The 18,176-nt window shown below is 46.1% G+C and overlaps 1 protein-coding gene across 2 annotated transcripts in view; it reads right to left on the minus strand.

Moving 5' to 3' along the window:
- Window positions 1-363: 363 nt before the first annotated feature.
- The window catches only part of LOC111229481 (filamin-C-like), a 45,269-nt gene continuing 27,456 nt past the window's right edge, over window positions 364-18,176 (minus strand). Inside the window, exons 23-49 of one of the 2 annotated variants that reach the window (XM_022755813.1) lie at window positions 17,462-17,635; window positions 15,756-15,918; window positions 15,504-15,664; window positions 15,248-15,415; window positions 14,417-14,540; window positions 14,190-14,346; window positions 11,957-12,146; window positions 11,839-11,862; window positions 11,348-11,595; window positions 10,053-10,145; window positions 9,566-9,665; window positions 8,707-8,847; window positions 8,389-8,517; window positions 8,081-8,254; window positions 7,620-7,781; window positions 7,245-7,448; window positions 6,987-7,139; window positions 6,468-6,590; window positions 6,099-6,344; window positions 4,793-5,062; window positions 4,530-4,667; window positions 3,768-3,883; window positions 3,019-3,151; window positions 2,376-2,552; window positions 2,072-2,290; window positions 1,303-1,509; window positions 364-1,213 (exon numbers count right to left, since the gene is read on the minus strand). In XM_022755813.1, coding sequence (XP_022611534.1) covers window positions 1,026-1,213; window positions 1,303-1,509; window positions 2,072-2,290; window positions 2,376-2,552; window positions 3,019-3,151; window positions 3,768-3,883; window positions 4,530-4,667; window positions 4,793-5,062; window positions 6,099-6,344; window positions 6,468-6,590; window positions 6,987-7,139; window positions 7,245-7,448; window positions 7,620-7,781; window positions 8,081-8,254; window positions 8,389-8,517; window positions 8,707-8,847; window positions 9,566-9,665; window positions 10,053-10,145; window positions 11,348-11,595; window positions 11,839-11,862; window positions 11,957-12,146; window positions 14,190-14,346; window positions 14,417-14,540; window positions 15,248-15,415; window positions 15,504-15,664; window positions 15,756-15,918; window positions 17,462-17,635 — 4,382 coding nt within the window. In that variant the 3' untranslated portion in view covers window positions 364-1,025. The remainder of the gene's footprint in view (window positions 1,214-1,302; window positions 1,510-2,071; window positions 2,291-2,375; window positions 2,553-3,018; window positions 3,152-3,767; window positions 3,884-4,529; window positions 4,668-4,792; window positions 5,063-6,098; window positions 6,345-6,467; window positions 6,591-6,986; window positions 7,140-7,244; window positions 7,449-7,619; window positions 7,782-8,080; window positions 8,255-8,388; window positions 8,518-8,706; window positions 8,848-9,565; window positions 9,666-10,052; window positions 10,146-11,347; window positions 11,596-11,838; window positions 11,863-11,956; window positions 12,147-14,189; window positions 14,347-14,416; window positions 14,541-15,247; window positions 15,416-15,503; window positions 15,665-15,755; window positions 15,919-17,461; window positions 17,636-18,176) is intronic. The other variant, XM_022755814.1, reaches the window with a different exon arrangement.

Genomic DNA, 18,176 nt, shown 5'->3' on the forward strand with positions numbered 1-18,176 from the left:
TTTTAGTTAAAGTCCAAACCTGAACATGTTGTTGTTGTTGTTGCTGTTGTTTAGATGAACCTTTAAACGACTCACCAACATGTCTGACGAAACAGAGTTTAAATAGAAGATGTGGTTGATGTTGGACCTGAAGGATCAGAGACATCTAAGAATTAAACCTCCTCAGATGTCCTGGTTCAGTTCACCTGGTAACCATGGTGACGAGAGGAAACAACATGACGGCTCTGACATGTTTTCATTGATGTGATCATGTGACGGTCTGTGTCTGAGACTCCGCCTCTTTCTGTGACATCAGCAGATGAACTTTAATTATGCCTGCACAATCTGAACATATCAAACATTTATTTCATTCATCCACTGATACATATAAAACACTATAAAATGTCACTCTGTAATACTGTGGAACATCACCTGCTTCATCACAAATAAACGGACTCCTCTCTGCACCTCCTCCCTGTGGTAAAAAAAAACAGAAGCTCCTCTTCACCTCCTCTCCTCTACAATAAGACCATTTTCTGTCAAAGAAAACAAAAGAGGAAACAAAAGCTCGGAGAATAAATAAATGAAAGTCACAGTTTTTCCTGATCCTGATCACTGCAGCTTCAAACAGGAAACAGGAAACAGCTGACGAACCTGCTGAGAGCTTCCACTCATCAGAGGCTGATTGTCACTAACATGAATCTGAGAACAGGTGAGAACAGGTGAGGTTTACCTGACACACTGTTTACCATCAACACACTCACCTGTCCATACCTTCTATCTAAGCTCAGGTCCACAGTGTATCTGAGCATCAGGCCACTGGTCACACTGAGATGAATTGAAACTAATTAGCAGCTGGTTCGTTAAGCTGCTGATGTAAAAATCGTTAACATGAAGCTGCTGCAGAGACACAGGACGCAGGTAGAAATGAAACTTTGGCACAAAGAGTGAAAGAGTGGCAGGAACACGAGTGAACAGTCTTCAGTGCATGGTGGAGGGAGGGAGGCTGCAGAGGGGGGGCGGACATGAAGACCAAGAGTTCAGGTTCAAGGGACGGTGACGTGGAAGGGACTGCCGGGGACGTTCTCGTCCCCCCACTTGACGATGAGGATGTAGCTGCCCTGCTCTTTGACGGTGTAGGTGATGTTGTACATCCTGTTGCCCATGTGTTTGACATACACTTCCTCACAGGGCGTCTTGGGGCCGTGGACCCCCACCATCAGCATGTTGGTGCCTGCAGAGCCGAGGACAGAGAAACAGACCACAGTGAGAACCTCAGCTTTCATCTCCTTTACGTCTCGTGTGTTCACTTCCTGTCCTCACCTGCTTTGCTGCAGTCGACGGTGAACGTGTTCTTCTGACCCACGAAGGCCTTCGACAGGCCGGCGCCTCTGGAGATCACTTTACTGGCGTCTGAGGAGAACTTGGGTAAAGAGCCGAAGGCCCCGCCCATCATGGACGACTTGGTAACAGTTTCCACGAGAACAGACGATGTCTCGTGGAGACTGTGTCCCCCGGAGAGACGAGGTCCTGCAGAGACATTTAAAGACACATGAGATCAGTGGAAATGAAGTTCACAGCAACAACACAAGTCCAGTTCACTTCCATCTGGTGCTGGTCTGCACAGTATCTGGAGAACCTAAAGGAGGTTCTGTAGTTCCTCTATGTGGTTCTTGGGGTCAGTTAGAAGGTTCTCTGGGTCCAAAAGGTGGTTTGGTCTTAGAGGAGGTTCTAGAGGTCTTTGGAAGATCGTGTGGCCTTTGAGCCTGAAGGAGACTTTAGACATCTTCTAGGTTCTTGTAGTTATTGATTCTGGTCCAGTCCAAAGTCTAGTTCTGTTACAAGTTCTGTTACAGCTTTGGTGCAGACAGTTTTACACATTGTACTGATTTGGATCTATTTATTATAGAATGCAACTTTTTTGGTCTTCAGTGTTAAACAAAGTAAAAATACAGCCTCGGGGTCAGTCCCGGTCCAGGTTTATGTGACCTGTGTCTTAATCACAGGGTTACAGGCTGGGTTCACGTCCCAGTTGTAGGTTTGTGCAGAACCTCCAGTCTGTCAGAGTGGTGTTGATGGTCCACTGACTCACCTGAGACTTTGGCCTTGAAGGGGCTTCCTACGATGTGCTGGGGTCCCCCGTACTTAATGGAGATCAGGTAGCTTCCAGGAGCCATGGGTGTGTAGGAGACCTTGTAGCCCTCAGGACATTCCTGACAGTCCATCTTCACTTTGGACGGTCCATCGATGGTGACGGACAGGGCTCCTGAGCCGGCGTTACAGGTGTTCACGATAAACTCTGAGGCCACACCTGCAGGAGGAGATGACACCCGTTACACCTTCTTCACTGGATGATTCAAGACTTTAAAATGAAGGTGTGTATTATTGGTGTGTACCTGTGGTTCCTCCCTCCAGTCCCGGTCCGAAGGCAGACACCATGCCGGGATCTCCGACCTGTCCCGGTTCTCCCACTCGAATCTTGAAGGGGCTGCCTGGGACGTGGCTGCCGTTGAAACGAACATCGATAGAGTGGACGCCGTTTTCCCTCGGGATGAACCTGATGGCATGTTGATCTGTAGAAACAGAAGAAGAGTTAATGAGACTCAAACTGAGTTTAGAGTTTCAGATGGATTTCCATCATCAGCTCTGTACCAACAGAAATGCTCAAATCTTTTTGCTGCAGTGTGACATAGTTTCTGCCGTATAAGTTATGCGCTGTAGACACTGTTACTCCCATAATTACAATCTGTTTGGTCCTGATTCTGTTCAAGGGAATTCTGGGTGACCAATAGATGTCAGAGTTTCAGTTTTCACTGCAGTGAAGATGGTCAGAGGGGTCAGATCATCAGGATCAACAGCTGTATAGAGCTGGGTGTCATCTGCATGGCGGATAAAGACACATCCAGGTAAAAACAAAGAAGCAGTGGATCTAGACTCAAGCCTTGTGGGACTTTGTGTGAAATTTCAAGGTTTCTTCTGTATTTTACATCAGATCCTTCCACTGGACAGTTTGAAGACTCAGTGACTGTTGGGTCTTACCACTGTCCATCTCAGTGATGTAACACTCCTCTATGGCTCCTGATGGTGTATGGATCTTGGCATCGATCAGCCCTCTGGCTCCGTTCAGCTGCACAGCGAAGGAAGCCTCCTGCCCCACTTTCAGACCCATCTCCTTATGAAGAGCAAAGGGGGATTCATCTGTTAGCTTTATGCGATGCTGTGAATGAACGTATAGCTTAATATAAACAGTGTCTGAAGCTTTCCAGCTACACCAGCCAATTCAGACCTGAGTATAAAACAAGGATTTGATTGAGGGTTAATCAAAGTTAGCAGTAATTACTGGTTTGTTTATTAATGTAGGTTGGTGGTGAAGTCAGTCCTTCCATCTCATGAAACTCTAAGAGTTTACTGCTAACAGTGAATCAGCCTGTAAACACAAGTAATGGTGCTACTGCAGCAGCAATAAATATTTGCTTCTTTCTATCTTTTTAATTAAAGCACGTCGACTTTCCCTGAATAAAAGTTTGTGTTTGTGTAAATGTGCATGAGGAAACATATTAAGGCTTTAAATGTTCACCACAAAGGTCAGAGGTCAAATCTACAGATATAACAGGAGATACATTTACACACATGATCACAGAAATACACTCATGTCAGTCAGACACTAATAATAAATCTATTCATAGAAAATCTAAATGTTGCCTGTTAATTTAGCAGATGACCCATCAGAGGGTTTAATATGGAGGGACTCAGCTGTCTCATCTGATCTAATGATGACGTCCTCTCACCTGCAGGCTGGTGATGGTGAGGCGGCGGGCGTCGTCAGACAGCGTGGCGATGGGGACGATGAAGGGAGAGTCTGGGATGTGTTCATCATTGAATTTAATAGAAACCTCATAATCACCTGCAGAGAAGACAGAATATACCAACTTATTATATCAGCATCATGTTAATGTTAATGGAGAATGAAGAATATCGTCCAGTCATGATTTTTCATCTCGAGTAACTCTGTAAAAGGAGGAGGAGCTGTAAAAATCTGTAGAATCTGTTGTTTCTGTCACATTTACATTTAATTGGATATGTTTTATTTGTTACTGCTGATATGAAGGTAAAATATATGACTGGTTTCATACCTGTGTTTTCCCTCAGACTGGATTAGATTTGATGTGTTTTCATTTACTTTTGATTTAATTTTCTCTCATTTTTACTTGCATTTGCTACAATTCACTGTTTTATTATTTGCCTTGTAAATGTTGTGCTTGGTATGATTGTTAAGAAAAGAACAATACAAATAAAGGTTATTATTCATTATGTAAAATCTACTTTTCTTATGTCTTCTAAATTAACAGTGCAGGTGTTGTTTGAGATCATCTGCTGTACAGAGCGGAGTGTCGTCTGCGTAGTGACGAACATTACTGTTGTGTTTATGGGGCGACTCTTAGCGATGACATGAATATAAAACTGTAGTGGACCTGTAACTGAGCCTTGTGGCCAATGTAGTCCTGGGTCTTAGTCAGAACCCTGATCTAGAGTCTGTGTTAGAGTCTCACCAGGCTCCTGAACCACGTAGGCAACTCCACAGGATCCGTCCTTCCTGTCCTCAAAGGTGATCTCGGCTTTGCTGGGTCCCTCCACAGCGATGGAAAGACCCCCAGCTCCGGCCTCTCTGGTCCAGATACTGAACTCGGCTGAGACACATCACACATTTCACTTTTATCTTTTATGTTTTGTCACATATAAAAGAATAAAATCAAGTTGGGACATTCTAAACTACCCAGATATGATGGAAGTAAAGTGAGAGAGTCGAGCGCACCTGGGATCCCTGCCACTCCTCGGTCCAGTCCAGTTCCTCCTGCTCGGACCTTGTGGGCCCCTCCCTCTCCCAGGGGCCCCACAGTGAACTGGAAGGGGCTCCCGGGCACGTGTTGGCCCCGGTATTTAACGTTAACGGTGTGAGGTCCCATCTCCTGAGGGATAAAGCGGACACTGTAGGTGCTATCCTCTCCTTTAATGATCTCTGCGTCCTCCGTCTTTCCCCCAGGACTCGTCACCTGAGCCGTCATCTCCTGGTTACCTGCCTCACCTGACAGGGAGGGAGGGGAGGAGGAGGAGGACAAAGAGAGAGAGGGACGTGGATCAGATGGTTTGTGGTCTAAAGAGTCTGGATGCAGAACATGCACAAAGACGTAATGGATTGCACACTGGTTAATATCTCATTAATACACACTCAACCTTTTCAAGTGCAAGTCAGGACCCAATCAGTCACAGAGCTGTTGTCATGGTGATCTCAGTTAAGTCTTTGTGGTCTGTACTAAGGTCCCTGGTCTACAGTGGACATATGGGACATACATACATATATACAGCGACATTTGATTTCAATATCTCGTGTTCACTATAAACTGTCAGGTGTTTAGAGTTTAGTCTCTGTACGATCCGACCACAGTTTCAGACTTCTCACAATTTATATCTGAATCTAAATGCAAAGAAAACAGCATTAAATTAAATGAATGACACAGTTTACTGCACAGAGTCAGATTCAGATCTGGTTTCTGTTTCCTGCACCATGACTGGCGTCTAGGTTGGTTTACGGTGAACCTGAAACTGGTTAAAGCTTAGGCAGATAAAGTTAGAGGAAACATAAACTGATGTGGAAACAGATGTCGACACAAAACCAGTATCTGAAGACTGAATGTGTGCCAGCTCTGGCCCATGTTTGGCCCAGACTCAGCCCAGTCAGAACTCAGAAAGTGAACCAAACCACAGCATCATGATGACAATATAATGTTTGTTCGTGTTTGTTTGTCTGCTCAAAGCGACGATACATCAGATTATGACTTTATTAAGACAAAGTGAAGAGAAGGCGGAGACGAAATGACAGAGAGAAATTTAAAGCAGTTACAATCACAGTCAGAGTGAAAATACAGCTTTAAAGAAACCAGCTATTAGAGTGATGCATCATGGGTAGGTTTCTATTAGAATACAGTCACATGCAGCAGGACGTTAGCTGTTACAGTGATGACATTCACACACATGTACAGAGACTGAAAACCTGATTAAACATCCTCAGTTAGAGTTTAAAAGGTTAGAAACTCCACACACACTCGTCCACACACACACACCGTCCTGCAGAGGCGGTCGGCTGCCGCTGAACCCGCTCAGACTCTCTCGGCCCAGGAAGTCTCCAAACACGTCTCTGAAGGGGTCTCCTCCCACCTGCGTGCTCTCCTCCACACGCACCTCCCTCTTCGTCTCCCCGGCTCGAGTCTTACTGATCTCCGTCCTCTCGGTCCGGGTGTAGGTGTGGCTGCTGCGAGTGAACGTCCGAGTCAGACGCTCCTGAGCCGAGACCATCTGAAACCAGTTCCCTGAAACCAGCAGGAGATGCGGGGAGGAAGGAGGAAATGAGGGACAAAGAGAAGGAGGTGAAGAGGAGGAAGCAGGGAGGACAGGTGCAGACAGGCAGAGGGGACAGTGATGTCACAGCTCACCTGGTATTTTGAGGTTGAGGTCACAGGTGCTGCCCACGGTGGCGATGGATGGCGCCTGACGTTTCCTGGTGATGCTCTCCTTCATTCGGCCCTCGCCGAACACCTTCACTGTGAATGGACTTCCTGTTGGACGAGACAAGTTTAATTTAAAGATGAAATCTGTCTCTCAGCTGATGAAGTAAAGACATGAAACATTTAACACAAATGTAAAGATCCTGAACACACCAACCAGACCTGAAACCTGCAGCACAGTGAGTTAGACCAGACATTACTTATATATATATTATTATATATATATATATATATATAATATATATATATTTATATTCAAGTTCATATTCAAAACATGTCCACACATTTACAGAAGATGGCTTTTTGTGGTTTTCATAAAAACAAATTAAAACTAAAATCTGGATTATTCTTTGAACAGAAACTGGTGAAATGAAGGTGATAAAAGTCCTTCAAACTTTAGCGCACAGGTACGTTTCCTGTGTAGACGCTCATCGGTCTGGCTCGTACCTGGTACGTGTTGGTCTGCGAACTTGATGTTGATGATGTAGTTTCCAGGTTCAGTGGGACAGTAGGTGACTTTACAGGTGCCGTCCTCCACATCCTCACAGTTGATGTCCACTTTACTGGGACCCTCGATGGACAGACCCAGACCTCCATAACCTGAGAGAACCAGACGGTGAGGAAGATTCATCACAACGTTTGTCAGGAAACTGACAAAGGAGTTTCCTCTCAGATGACATGAACTTTAACGACTGTAAATTTTACCTGCGTTCCTGGTGTCGACGATGAACTCAGCCACCTCGAAGGTGTGTCCCTCCACCAGCCCCTGACCGTAGACCTTCACCTTACTGGCGTCTCCGATCTCCGACTGACCCACCATGATCTTAAACGGACTGTTGGTCACATGTTTCCCGTTCTTCTTCACACTCACCACGTGTTCACCCACTTCCTTCGGCGTGAAAGAGATACCTGCAGGTGGGACGAAAACTTCAGCTGCAAGTAGTCATCACTGGTTGTTTATGTTAGGCTACAAAATATTGGATGCCTCTTGGATAACTACCACAAGTTAACTACTTAGCGTTAGCACAATGTTAGCTTGAGCTCCTGGACTGAACTGATCTGCGAACAGCAGAAACTGACCGATGTGTCTGTTGGGAAGTCTCTTCAGCAGACATGGCTCCTCATTTCCAGATGGCGCTCTGATGGTCGCCGTCAGACTGCTCAGGTCTGTCTCTGTGATCTTCAAGGAAACATCTGTTGCCGTGCCAACATTGAGCTGAGACGTCCTCATGGAGTCGTCACCTGCAGGTCAAACACAACAACATGAACATGCTACAGTTGCTTTAAAAGGACGGGTTGGTTTGGACTGTTGGGACTTGAAGATAAAACAGAGTGTCGTCTGTGTAAAGTGAAATCAGTGCTTTACCTAAATATAATATCACTGTGTGAAGCACTGTGAAGAAAATAACAGTGTTCCTACAACTGAACCCTGAGGAACTCCACAATAAAACTCACACAGGGATAAAGTGGAGATACTGCTCAACCGGTCACATGATTTTGTGTGCGTCTAGAAAAATCTTAGATCTTTAAAGCTGTGTTACCGGTGATCTTGGCAGTGAAGGGACTGCCAGGGATGTGTTTGTCATCAAACTTGACGATGATGTTGTAGTCTCCAGGTGCAGTGGGCAGGTAGGACACGGTACAGGTCCCGTCTTTGTTGTCTTTACAGCTGATCTCTGCTTTAGACGGACCCTCGACAGCCAGAGAGAGACCACCTGCACAGAGACAAACGGATGAGGACCGGTCCATCATAAGGGACTTCATTCAGTATAAGACGCATTTCCACCAGTCAACACTCTCTGGTCTACTGTCAATGAAACTTCCTGCAGATTTTTCACGTTCTTTCTACCTTCTCCAGCGTCTTTAGTGACGATAGTGAAGGTGGCCGGTCTGTTCACTGTGCCGTGGCTCAGACCGGGACCGTACGCCGTCACATGACCACTGTTGATGGCATCAACGTAGAATTGAAGAGGACTTCCTGAAACACAGAAAACAAACTGTGCTTTACTGATGATGTTTCATGATTGTATTAAAGTTAAAACATAAATCCAGAGTCTGATGGATCCTGAAGTCTAGCTGTTTGCTGATGACACTCTGCTCTTTGCCTGAGACACAGACCTTAGATCAGCAGGAAAGATACCGAGTAAATATATTCTGGAGGTTTCACCTGGGATGTGGTTTCCGTCATATTTGATGTCCATCTCGTGCAGACCTCGTTCAGTCGGGGAGTATTTCACAGTGACCGTGCCGTCCTTGTTGTCGGTGATGTGAGGACAGGCGGTTCGACCAGATGGCATCCGCACTTCACCTGGATAACGAGTACCCCCACAGCAGTTCTTTAACTTATCATGGTCGCCACTGTTTATCGCCACTGTGGCTTTGTTGGTAAATTCTTACATTCAAAGAGATTTTAAAGACCTAAATATGTTATTAGTTCCTGTTTTTTCAAAGTATAAGTCCAGTGATTTTCTCTATTTTTCTTCTTGTCATTAAATCCCTTGTGCAGACCCAGTCCAACAATGAATGTATGCTACTAATAACAAGTATTATGAGCCTGATATATCCTGTTAGGAAACTGAGAGACAAACTGACGCTGGTGGTTTGATCTGCTCATGAGATTCACTGGAACAGGAACTCAGTATTATTATATATTCAGTAGTATATATACTTGTGTAAGTTCCCCACAGCACCGGGTTTCTGATAAGTGGTTTCTACCATGAAATGGATTTTCTCTCTCAGGATACAGAGAATCATGTGCTGCACAGACTGTACAACTCCTCCAGACAAATGTGTGATTTGAGATCAAATCTGAACCACACGTACAGTTTAAACAGAAAGATCAAGAATACTGATGATGTCATTTCCTCTGCAGCACATTTAACTCTTTGGAACACAGGAGTCCATACTGACACTTACACACGTTACACACGTTATTGATCGTTATAAATGAGATGTGTAGTTCTGTGTTCATGTGTAGCAGCTGAGATCTGATGTAAAATAATAAAATCAGTGTAACAGCATCTTACCTGTGATCTCTCCTTTCTGCACGGTGAAGGGAATGACCAGACTGAAGGGGCGGAGCATCGGCTCTATCCCGTCCACAGGGCTGATGGGATCATCGGTCGCCTAAAACGAGAGCCAGAGGAGGTGGGTGTTAGCAACATTAAGGGAAATTTGTGCAGGTGATGACTCTGTATGAAATCTGTTAGTTATCAGGTAGAAGACCCCCCCCACCACCACCACCTCCCAGCAGCAGCATGCCGATGATCATGCAGATAAAACATGCAGCTCCATGTTGTTAGAAATCTATGAGTGAATGTGGGTTAATATTGACTGAAGCTCCAGTGACACGACAGAGACTGAGAGCTGATCTGAGGTCAGTTTATATGAAGAGCTGATCTGAAGTCAGTTTATATGAAGAGCTGATGTGAGGTCAGTTTATATACAGAGCTGACCTGAAGTCAGTTTATATGAAGAGTGTCACATATAAATATAGTGTGTACAGTTTAATACCCATGGAGGGGAGAAGCCCACATAGGGAGAGTAGGGCTGCTGTAACTGAAGCTTGTCACATGGCTCCTCTATAATTGGGACGGTGTCACTCGCCTGACGGGGAACAAGTGCAACGGTCAGAAACACACACACACAAAAACACACAACAACACACAACATGCACAACACAACTCTACAGCCTCCACGTTTGCCAGAAGAAACAACATCTGTGTTTCTGAGCTCTGTGAACGTGACAGTGAACGCACCACGCTGAAGGAGACCTTTAATTTGAAAAGACCAAAATGAAACCCCTTAAAGACACTGTCCATGACTTCCCTCAATTAGACTGATCCATTAATGATGAGTTAAAGGTTATTAAAGTTCATGTCAGGGCTCAATCAGCTGATAATTAACGAGGTTATTACTCAGTAACTCTGGTATTTCTGGTTTCCTGCACAGACTTATGAGTAAAACATCTGTTTAATGTGAAAACAACATTACAAGCAGCTCTTAAATGAATCTGTAAATTCAGGTTTATTTAGAAGGTTTAAGTGGATTCTCTCCACAGTTACAGGATTGTCTTAAACAGCCTGAAAGAGATTCTTAAATTAAGGGAAAAGAGTTTTTGCCCATTAAACTGAGCAGACTGATTCTAAATACCTTAATCACATTGTTAATAAAGGTTAAATGAAGGCAGATTTCCAGTGTCAGGTCTTTAGTGTGTTTAGGGGAAATTAAAGATTGTTTCACAGACTCCACTGGTAAACATGGAAGTGATGCTAAGCTAATGTTCAGTTATAAAATACAACATCTGCTGTAAATCTGTAATTACAATATTCATCTAATGATCCAGTGGTTCCCAGACTGACTGACTCATGACCTGGTTTTCCCATCAGCCCCTCTGTCATCACCCTCACGTCTCTGGTTTATATAAACCTCCAGAGACTGAAGAAGTAAAGACTTCCTGTCTGGGAACCACTGGCTTCTGTGCTGGACTCTACAGATCTGGTCTCTGTAGGTCTGGACTCTACAGGTCTGGACTCTACAGGTCTGGGCTCTACAGATCTGGTCTCTACGGGTCTGGACTCTACAGATCTGGACTCTGCAGGTCTGGTCTCTGTAGGTCTGGACTCTACAGATCTGGACTCTACAGGTCTGGTCTCTGCAGGTCTGGACTCTACAGATCTGGTCTCTGTAGGTCTGGACTCTACAGGTCTGGACTCTACAGGTCTGGACTCTACAGGTCTGGTCTCTGTAGGTCTGGACTCTACAGGTCTGGTCTCTACAGGTCTGGACTCTGCAGGTCTGGGACTCACCACCACATGGAAGGGGCTGTTGGGAATGTGTTCCCCTCCGAACCGGATGGTGATGACGTATTTCCCGGGCTCGGGCGCTGTGTAGTAAATATCGAAGGTCCCGTCGGCGTTCTCCACCACGTCCACGTCCAGCTCCGCTCCGTCAGGGGTCGACACCTTACAGGTCACTTTACCTTTCCCAGCAGCCTTTGCGTCCACGGTGATGACCGTCTCCTCACCGATCTGGATGGTCGGTCCGATACCTGATCCTACGAGACGGATCAGTTTCACACCTTTATTGTGAAGGGCTGTAACGGATTTTATTTACAGCCTTACAAAATAAAAGCCTGTTGAATTACCGCTGATCTGTCAGATATTTTATTTGCCTTTTTATCTACACCTGTATTTTTCCAACAGCTTCAAAAACTACAAAGACCAGCATCTTCTTCAGCACAAACAGGAAGTGTGTTCAGGTCGAGGACAGAAGAAGAAGAGAATTAACTACAACTCACCCAGTCCGTGTCCTCCGATCGACACTGTAAGGAAACAACAACAGAGTCAGTGATGCTGTGACAGCTTCAGGTGGTGAAATCTGATTGGCTGACGAAGCAGTGGTGGGCGGACTCTGACCTGTGACCAGACACTTGCTGGCGTCCCCGGAGGGCAGGGCGTGGATTCTGTAGGGCGAGTAGGGGATCTCGTCCCCTCCGTACTTGATGGTGATGGTGTAGCGTCCCGTCATGTCGGGGACGTAGGACACTGTGTACGTCCCGTCTCTGTTGTCCCGGATGTTCGCCTTCTTGGGTTTTCCCTCCGGATCCTGGAGACACGGACAGGAAGTCAATGGAGTGTTTGTGTTTGTGTGAACACGGTGAAGGTGCAACAGACGTGAGGCGCTGTCCATCAGTGGTCTCCTACCAGGGGCCATGTTTTTCAGCCCCCCCCCCCCCCCAGAACTGAATCAACTGGGTCAGGTTTACAGGACACCAGGACCAGGACCAAACTGAAGCCTGAGGATGTCCTCATTAACAGTTTTAAACTAAAACATAGAATGCATGAGGTCCACAGGCCGGACCTCATCCTGCTGGAGCACGAGGTCCTGACGGTCCTGCAGGACTCTGGACTGGGCGGCTGCTGGTTTGAGACCAATGGTGTTCACTCACTCACATGATGACATCACACAGGAGCTAATTCTACTGAATGCAGCAGAGCAGGTGGAGGTGGAGGCTCCGGTTAGTGGAGAACTGAAAAGCACATCATCACACAAACTGGATGGAGGTCAGTCTACATGGAGATCACACAGGGTGGGGGGGTGGGGTTCAACACGGGAACTAATTTAAAATTCATTAATTAATGATTGATTCTTATTGAATATTCAGCTGTTAAAAAGGTTTGTTCATATTTGGGTAAATTGCATTTTAATGTTTGGACTTCCTGTCTGAGTTAAGGAGGATCCATCTGCATAAATGTACAAAATAGTTTCTTCATTTGGAATTTAAAATGACTGATTTATAAACTGAGCTGTTTCACCTCAAAGAGCTTTATAAAGGAATATGTTGTTTAACATAAGATGTTTTTGAAGGGTTTTCTTTTCCCCTTTAAAAAGCCTTTAAACTATTATTTATTAAACACCTTGATGTATAATATATTATATATGTGTATATATATATATTATAATCTAATACTTAATCCTTTAATAATGTTCTTAAAATCTACTTTAAAGTGTCTTAATTACATCATTAACAATCATCTTTATTAACGAGGTCACAGACTGACGCCATGTTGGGTTGCCGGTTTACATAAAGAAGGAGCAGGGAGGAGGGAGGGGGAGGGGGGTGAAGGGGGGGAAGCATGAGACGAGGTGAGGGGGGTGGGGGGTGAAAGAGTGCAGGCCTTACGCAGCCTCTCTTCAGAATACTGAAGGGGATGGTTTTCTTTACTATATGAGTCTCCCACACCCTCCTGCCCCAGTCCTCCACAAACACAGAGGCCTCTCTCCTGCACCCGTCCGGACCCTGCAGCGGCCCCCGGCCCCCGACCCCGCCGGCCCAGCAGGACGTCACATGGAGAGTGTGGGGGGGTTAAAAGAGTCAGTAACACAGACACAGTTCAGACAAGAGCAAGAAGAGAGTGGGAGAGAGCTGGTCTACAGACTGAGATCACATTCAGGTCAACAGCTTCACCTCCGTTCAATCGAAACTTTATTGATCACCTGGAGGACAGCAGGTCAAACACACCCTCCTGATCCCCCACCTGTCTGCTGCAGAGTAACGTCAGGTCTACTCCTCCACATTTATGTTATCACCTGCAGCGACTTTAATTCTACAAACACTTTATTTCACAGCTTCTTTATTTTCCCTGAAACTTTCCTCATAATTTCCCTGAAGTTTTCAGCTGTTTATTTGTAAATTACCAGGAAGTTTCTGACAGAAGTCGACGCACAAGTGTCACATCTTACAACTATTAACGACCTGCTCATGACATTAGACTTCTGTGTTTTATTAGTGTAAGAAGATCGACAGTTACAATAATGACCGCCGGTGTGACGGATCCGAGTCCAGAGCATCTGTACTGAAGCTGGGTCCTCATCACCTGCTCACTGCTGTTATTTTTTCAATTATTATTCAATTATTAAACTTTAGTTTTCTAGAATCATTTATTCAGTTAACAAAGAAAAGTCTCTCTGAACCTCACAGGACCAGGACTTTTATTCTGAAAATTTTTCGTGTCCACAGTTTCGAACAGGAAGATGATGAAGACAGAGACTCTACAGGTTCTGGATTCAGAGCAGGTTTCGGTGTGACCCTTCATGTATCTGGTTTTTCTGATCTAGTCTACGCCAGGACAGGAATCTGGGACTCACCAGGATCTGGACCGTCAGCAGTCCCTCCCCAGCATCCCGGGCGTCGATGGTGAACTCCACCGGCAGACTGGCAGGGACCCCGGACGCGTTGAGACCTGGACCGCTGGCCCGAACTTTACTGGCATCGTGGGCCGGTAACGTCTTGATCTTGAAAGGACTGAGACGGTTTGAGAGGTTAGACCAGGACCAGGAGGACCAGGACTCAAGGGAATCTGTTCAGGACTGACCTGCGAGGGACTTCCTGGTCGGCGTACTTCACACACACCGTGTATGGGCCATCGTTGGCGGGAGTGTAATTCACTGTGTGAGTCCCGTCACCGTTGTCGGTGATGCTGATGGGTTCGACCACACCTGAGGAGACACAGGAGGTCAAGGTCCAGGTCTGTGGACTCACTGAAGACCTGCTGAGTCTCACAGGTAAAGAGGACTCTCACAGGTGAAGAGGACTCTCATAGGTGAAGAGGACTCTCACAGGTGGAGAGGACTCTCACAGGTGAAGAGGATCTCACAGGTGAAGAGGACTCTCACAGGTGGAGAGGACTCTCACAGGTAGAGAGGACTCTTACAGGTGAAGAGGACTCTCATAGGTAGAGAGGACTCTCACAGGTAGAGAGGACTCTTACAGGTAAAGAGGACTCTCACAGGTAGAGAGGACTCTTACAGGTGAAGAGAACTCTCATAGGTAGAGAGGACTCTCACAGGTGAAGAGGACTCTCATAGGTAGAGAGGACTCTTACAGGTAAAGAGGACTCTCACAGGTGAAGAGGACTCTCACAGGTGAAGAGGACTCTCACAGGTGGAGAGGACTCTCACGGGTAGAGAGGACTCTCACGGGTAGAGAGGACTCTCACAGGTGAAGAGGACTCTCACAGGTGAGAGGACTCTCACAGGTGGAGAGGACTCTCACAGGTGAGAGGACTCTCACGGGTAAAGAGGACTCTTACAGGTAAAGAGGACTCTCACAGGTGGAGAGGACTCTCACAGGTAGAGAAGACTCTCACAGGTGAAGAGGACTCTTACAGGTAAAGAGGACTCTTACAGGTATCTTGTGGTCTTACCTGTTGGCCCGTAGAGCTGGACCTCCAGGGGGGCCACCCCAGCCTTGCTGCTGTCCACGGTGAAGGTCTGAGGGACTTGAGCTCTGACTCCACTTCCCAGTCCAGGACCTGAACACCTGACCTTACTGGGATCCACCAGCTCCCGGACCGGGACTCGAAACGGGCTTCCTGCAGCACAGACAGTGGAGTCAGTACTCTGCGGGTCTCTGGACCTGGACCTGGTCTGAGTCCTGGGTTAGTTGAGGAGGACTGTTACCTGGAATAGGTAGACCTCCGAAGGTGATGTTGACGTCGTACTCTCCAGGAGTGAAGGGGATGTACTCCACGCTGCAGCTGCCATCTTTGTTGTCCTTACAGGACATCTTGGCCTCAGACGGACCCTCGATGGCCAGACCCAGACCCCCGGTCCCAGCACCCCTGAGGAGAGAGGAGGGAGGTTCTGAGGGACTGGACTAGTTGGACACTTTCAGGTTTGTGTGAGAGCTCTGAAGTGACAGGATGAAGTCACCTGGTCTCAACGGTGAAGCGGTTCGGTTTGTTGACCAGTCCTTCCTCCAGACCCGGACCGTAGGCCCGGACCCGACTGGGATCACAACCCTCGGTCACCGAGACCCTGAAGGGACTCTTCGGCACCAAGACCTCATCAAACAAGACCTCGATCAGGTGCAGACCTGCAGATGGAGACAGATGTTTTACAGTAAGAGCTGGTTCGTCATCGGGGAGACTGAACCAGTTTCAGCTCCTCCCACGGATAAATAAATGAATCTGATTGGCTGTTTCGTACTGTGGGGTGTTGAACCAGCAACCTCTCATCACAGTCTACACATGTATTTCTGTATCAGTGTTTCAGACCGACAGAAGACGACACACCTTCCTCTAAATACCAGTCTGAGTATTTCTGTCCCACAATGCAGTGGGGCTCGGACGTGTCACACATTACTATCAGTGGAAAAGCATCTGCTGAGAGAGGACAGGCTGCAGCTATTAATACACTGTCCATCGTCCTGCTCTCTGCTTCACCCGTCACTACAGACTTGACTTCATTCATCAGGGTCTGTCACAGCTCCACTCGTGTCTTCAGCTCTGCTTCATTTACTACGAATACTACAAATACTACAAATATAGGAACATTACTATCTAGGTTTAATATCCAACTCTGACTGACAGGAGGCGACCGTGTTTGTTTGGTTGTCAGGCTCTTGTAGGAAAGTGAATCGTCTGCCTGGCTGCTCGGCCCGAGTCCGGCCCGTATACGGCCGCATCTGGGCAGATTCCAGCTGTGATCCTCTGGTGTGGATGACAGCTGGAAGATTTTCTGTCTGTGTGTCAGAACTGGTCCAGATGTCGAAGTACCATCTGTACCATACTGTGCACAACAGTCATGCTGAATAAGAGCCAGATTCAGGCCGAGGAAGCGGGAGTATACGAGCGTGTGGCCCGAGTCTGGGCCGGATTTATTTTACTCTCTGGGTTTAGTTCGCGTCAGAGATTCACTATATTTACAAGTTATAGACTCACATTTACACTTATATAGACTCTGCTGGTGACTGAAGGCGACCAGGTCTGTGCTGAAATCAGACAGGAAGCACAACTCTTCTATAAACATTATTTATTTATATAGCTTCTATGAATATTTCATATGTTGTTGTGTTTTGTTTATATTTTCAGTTTTATGATGTTTGTTTTCTTTTGTTTTCAATTGATGTTTTTATTTCCTCGTTTTGTTGCTGTAAAGTTCTCTGTAACTTTGTTAAGAAAAGTGTTAAATAAGGTTTATTATCATATAATCCCTGTGTTATTATATAAAGTCAGCATGTTACCTGATCTTAGAGTCACCTTGTTCCATCATTAACATGCAAACACACTGTCAATCACCTTATGTCTGTTACCATGTGCATGCTGCTAGTTTACATGTTGACTCTTCAATGTTAAAGTACAGACTTCTACAGTATCTATCATGTTAGCTGAGTTAGCACGTTAGTGTCAGAGCCACAGGCGGCTCGTTAGCCTGGCTCTCGTTACCGTCTCGGAGGGAAACAGAAGCTTTATTAAAGCCACAGGCTCGTTAATTTCACTGTTATGATGTGTTGCTTTGGAAAAACAAACATCCATAAACCAGCAGCCCCCCCCCCTTCCCGTGTGTCTGCTAATGAACTGTGGTGGGTTCAGCTCCAACACACAGCGGCCCATGTGGTCTGAGGTCTGGCTCCTCACCGTCCTCGTACGGCGTGTACTCCACCCTGTACGTCCCGTCTCCCTTGTCGGTGATGTAAGTGTCCGTGTTGGCGCCGGAAGGGTTGGAGATGCAGGTTTTAATCTGACCGCCGCCGCTCTTGTAGTGAGCGCGAGCGTCCACGGTGAAGTGTGTGGTCACTTCCCTCAGGATGCCTGTGGAGAGGAAACAAAGATGGCTGTGGTTATACACCATCCAAACAAACCTGCTGCACTTTAGATTTATTCATCCACACAGAGATCATGTTCCCTGCTCCCCCAGGTGCATGCTGGTCCTAAACCTGTCGACCTACATAAATAACCTCATGTGTCCATAGCATCACCCAAAACAAAAACCTAGTTAACCAAACTAACTAAGCTAATCGAGCAGATCATTTGTAGAAACTAATGTTAATATCATAAAAACAAATGAATTAAAGTAAAACAGATGAATAAATAATAAACAACTAACAAACTATTAATAGCTCCTACGAAGACGTTTGTTTCAGCTACAGTTAGCATTAGCCAGAGAAGGCTAGCTCTGTTTCCTCTCACTTGAAAGTCCCAGCACAGAAATTGTTTGAAGACAGCTGTCAATCACAGTGACTCTTTAATGAACAGAAGTTATTGTTTAATGGAAGAGATGGAGGAGGAGGAGGAGGAGGAGGAGGGGCCAAATATCATTATTTTCATCCCTCCATATTTATACTGTTTCAGT

This window comes from Seriola dumerili, unplaced genomic scaffold, assembly GCF_002260705.1.
Source record: "Seriola dumerili isolate Sdu_G_001 unplaced genomic scaffold, Sdu_1.0 BDQW01000236.1, whole genome shotgun sequence".
Taxonomy (NCBI): domain Eukaryota; kingdom Metazoa; phylum Chordata; class Actinopteri; order Carangiformes; family Carangidae; genus Seriola; species Seriola dumerili.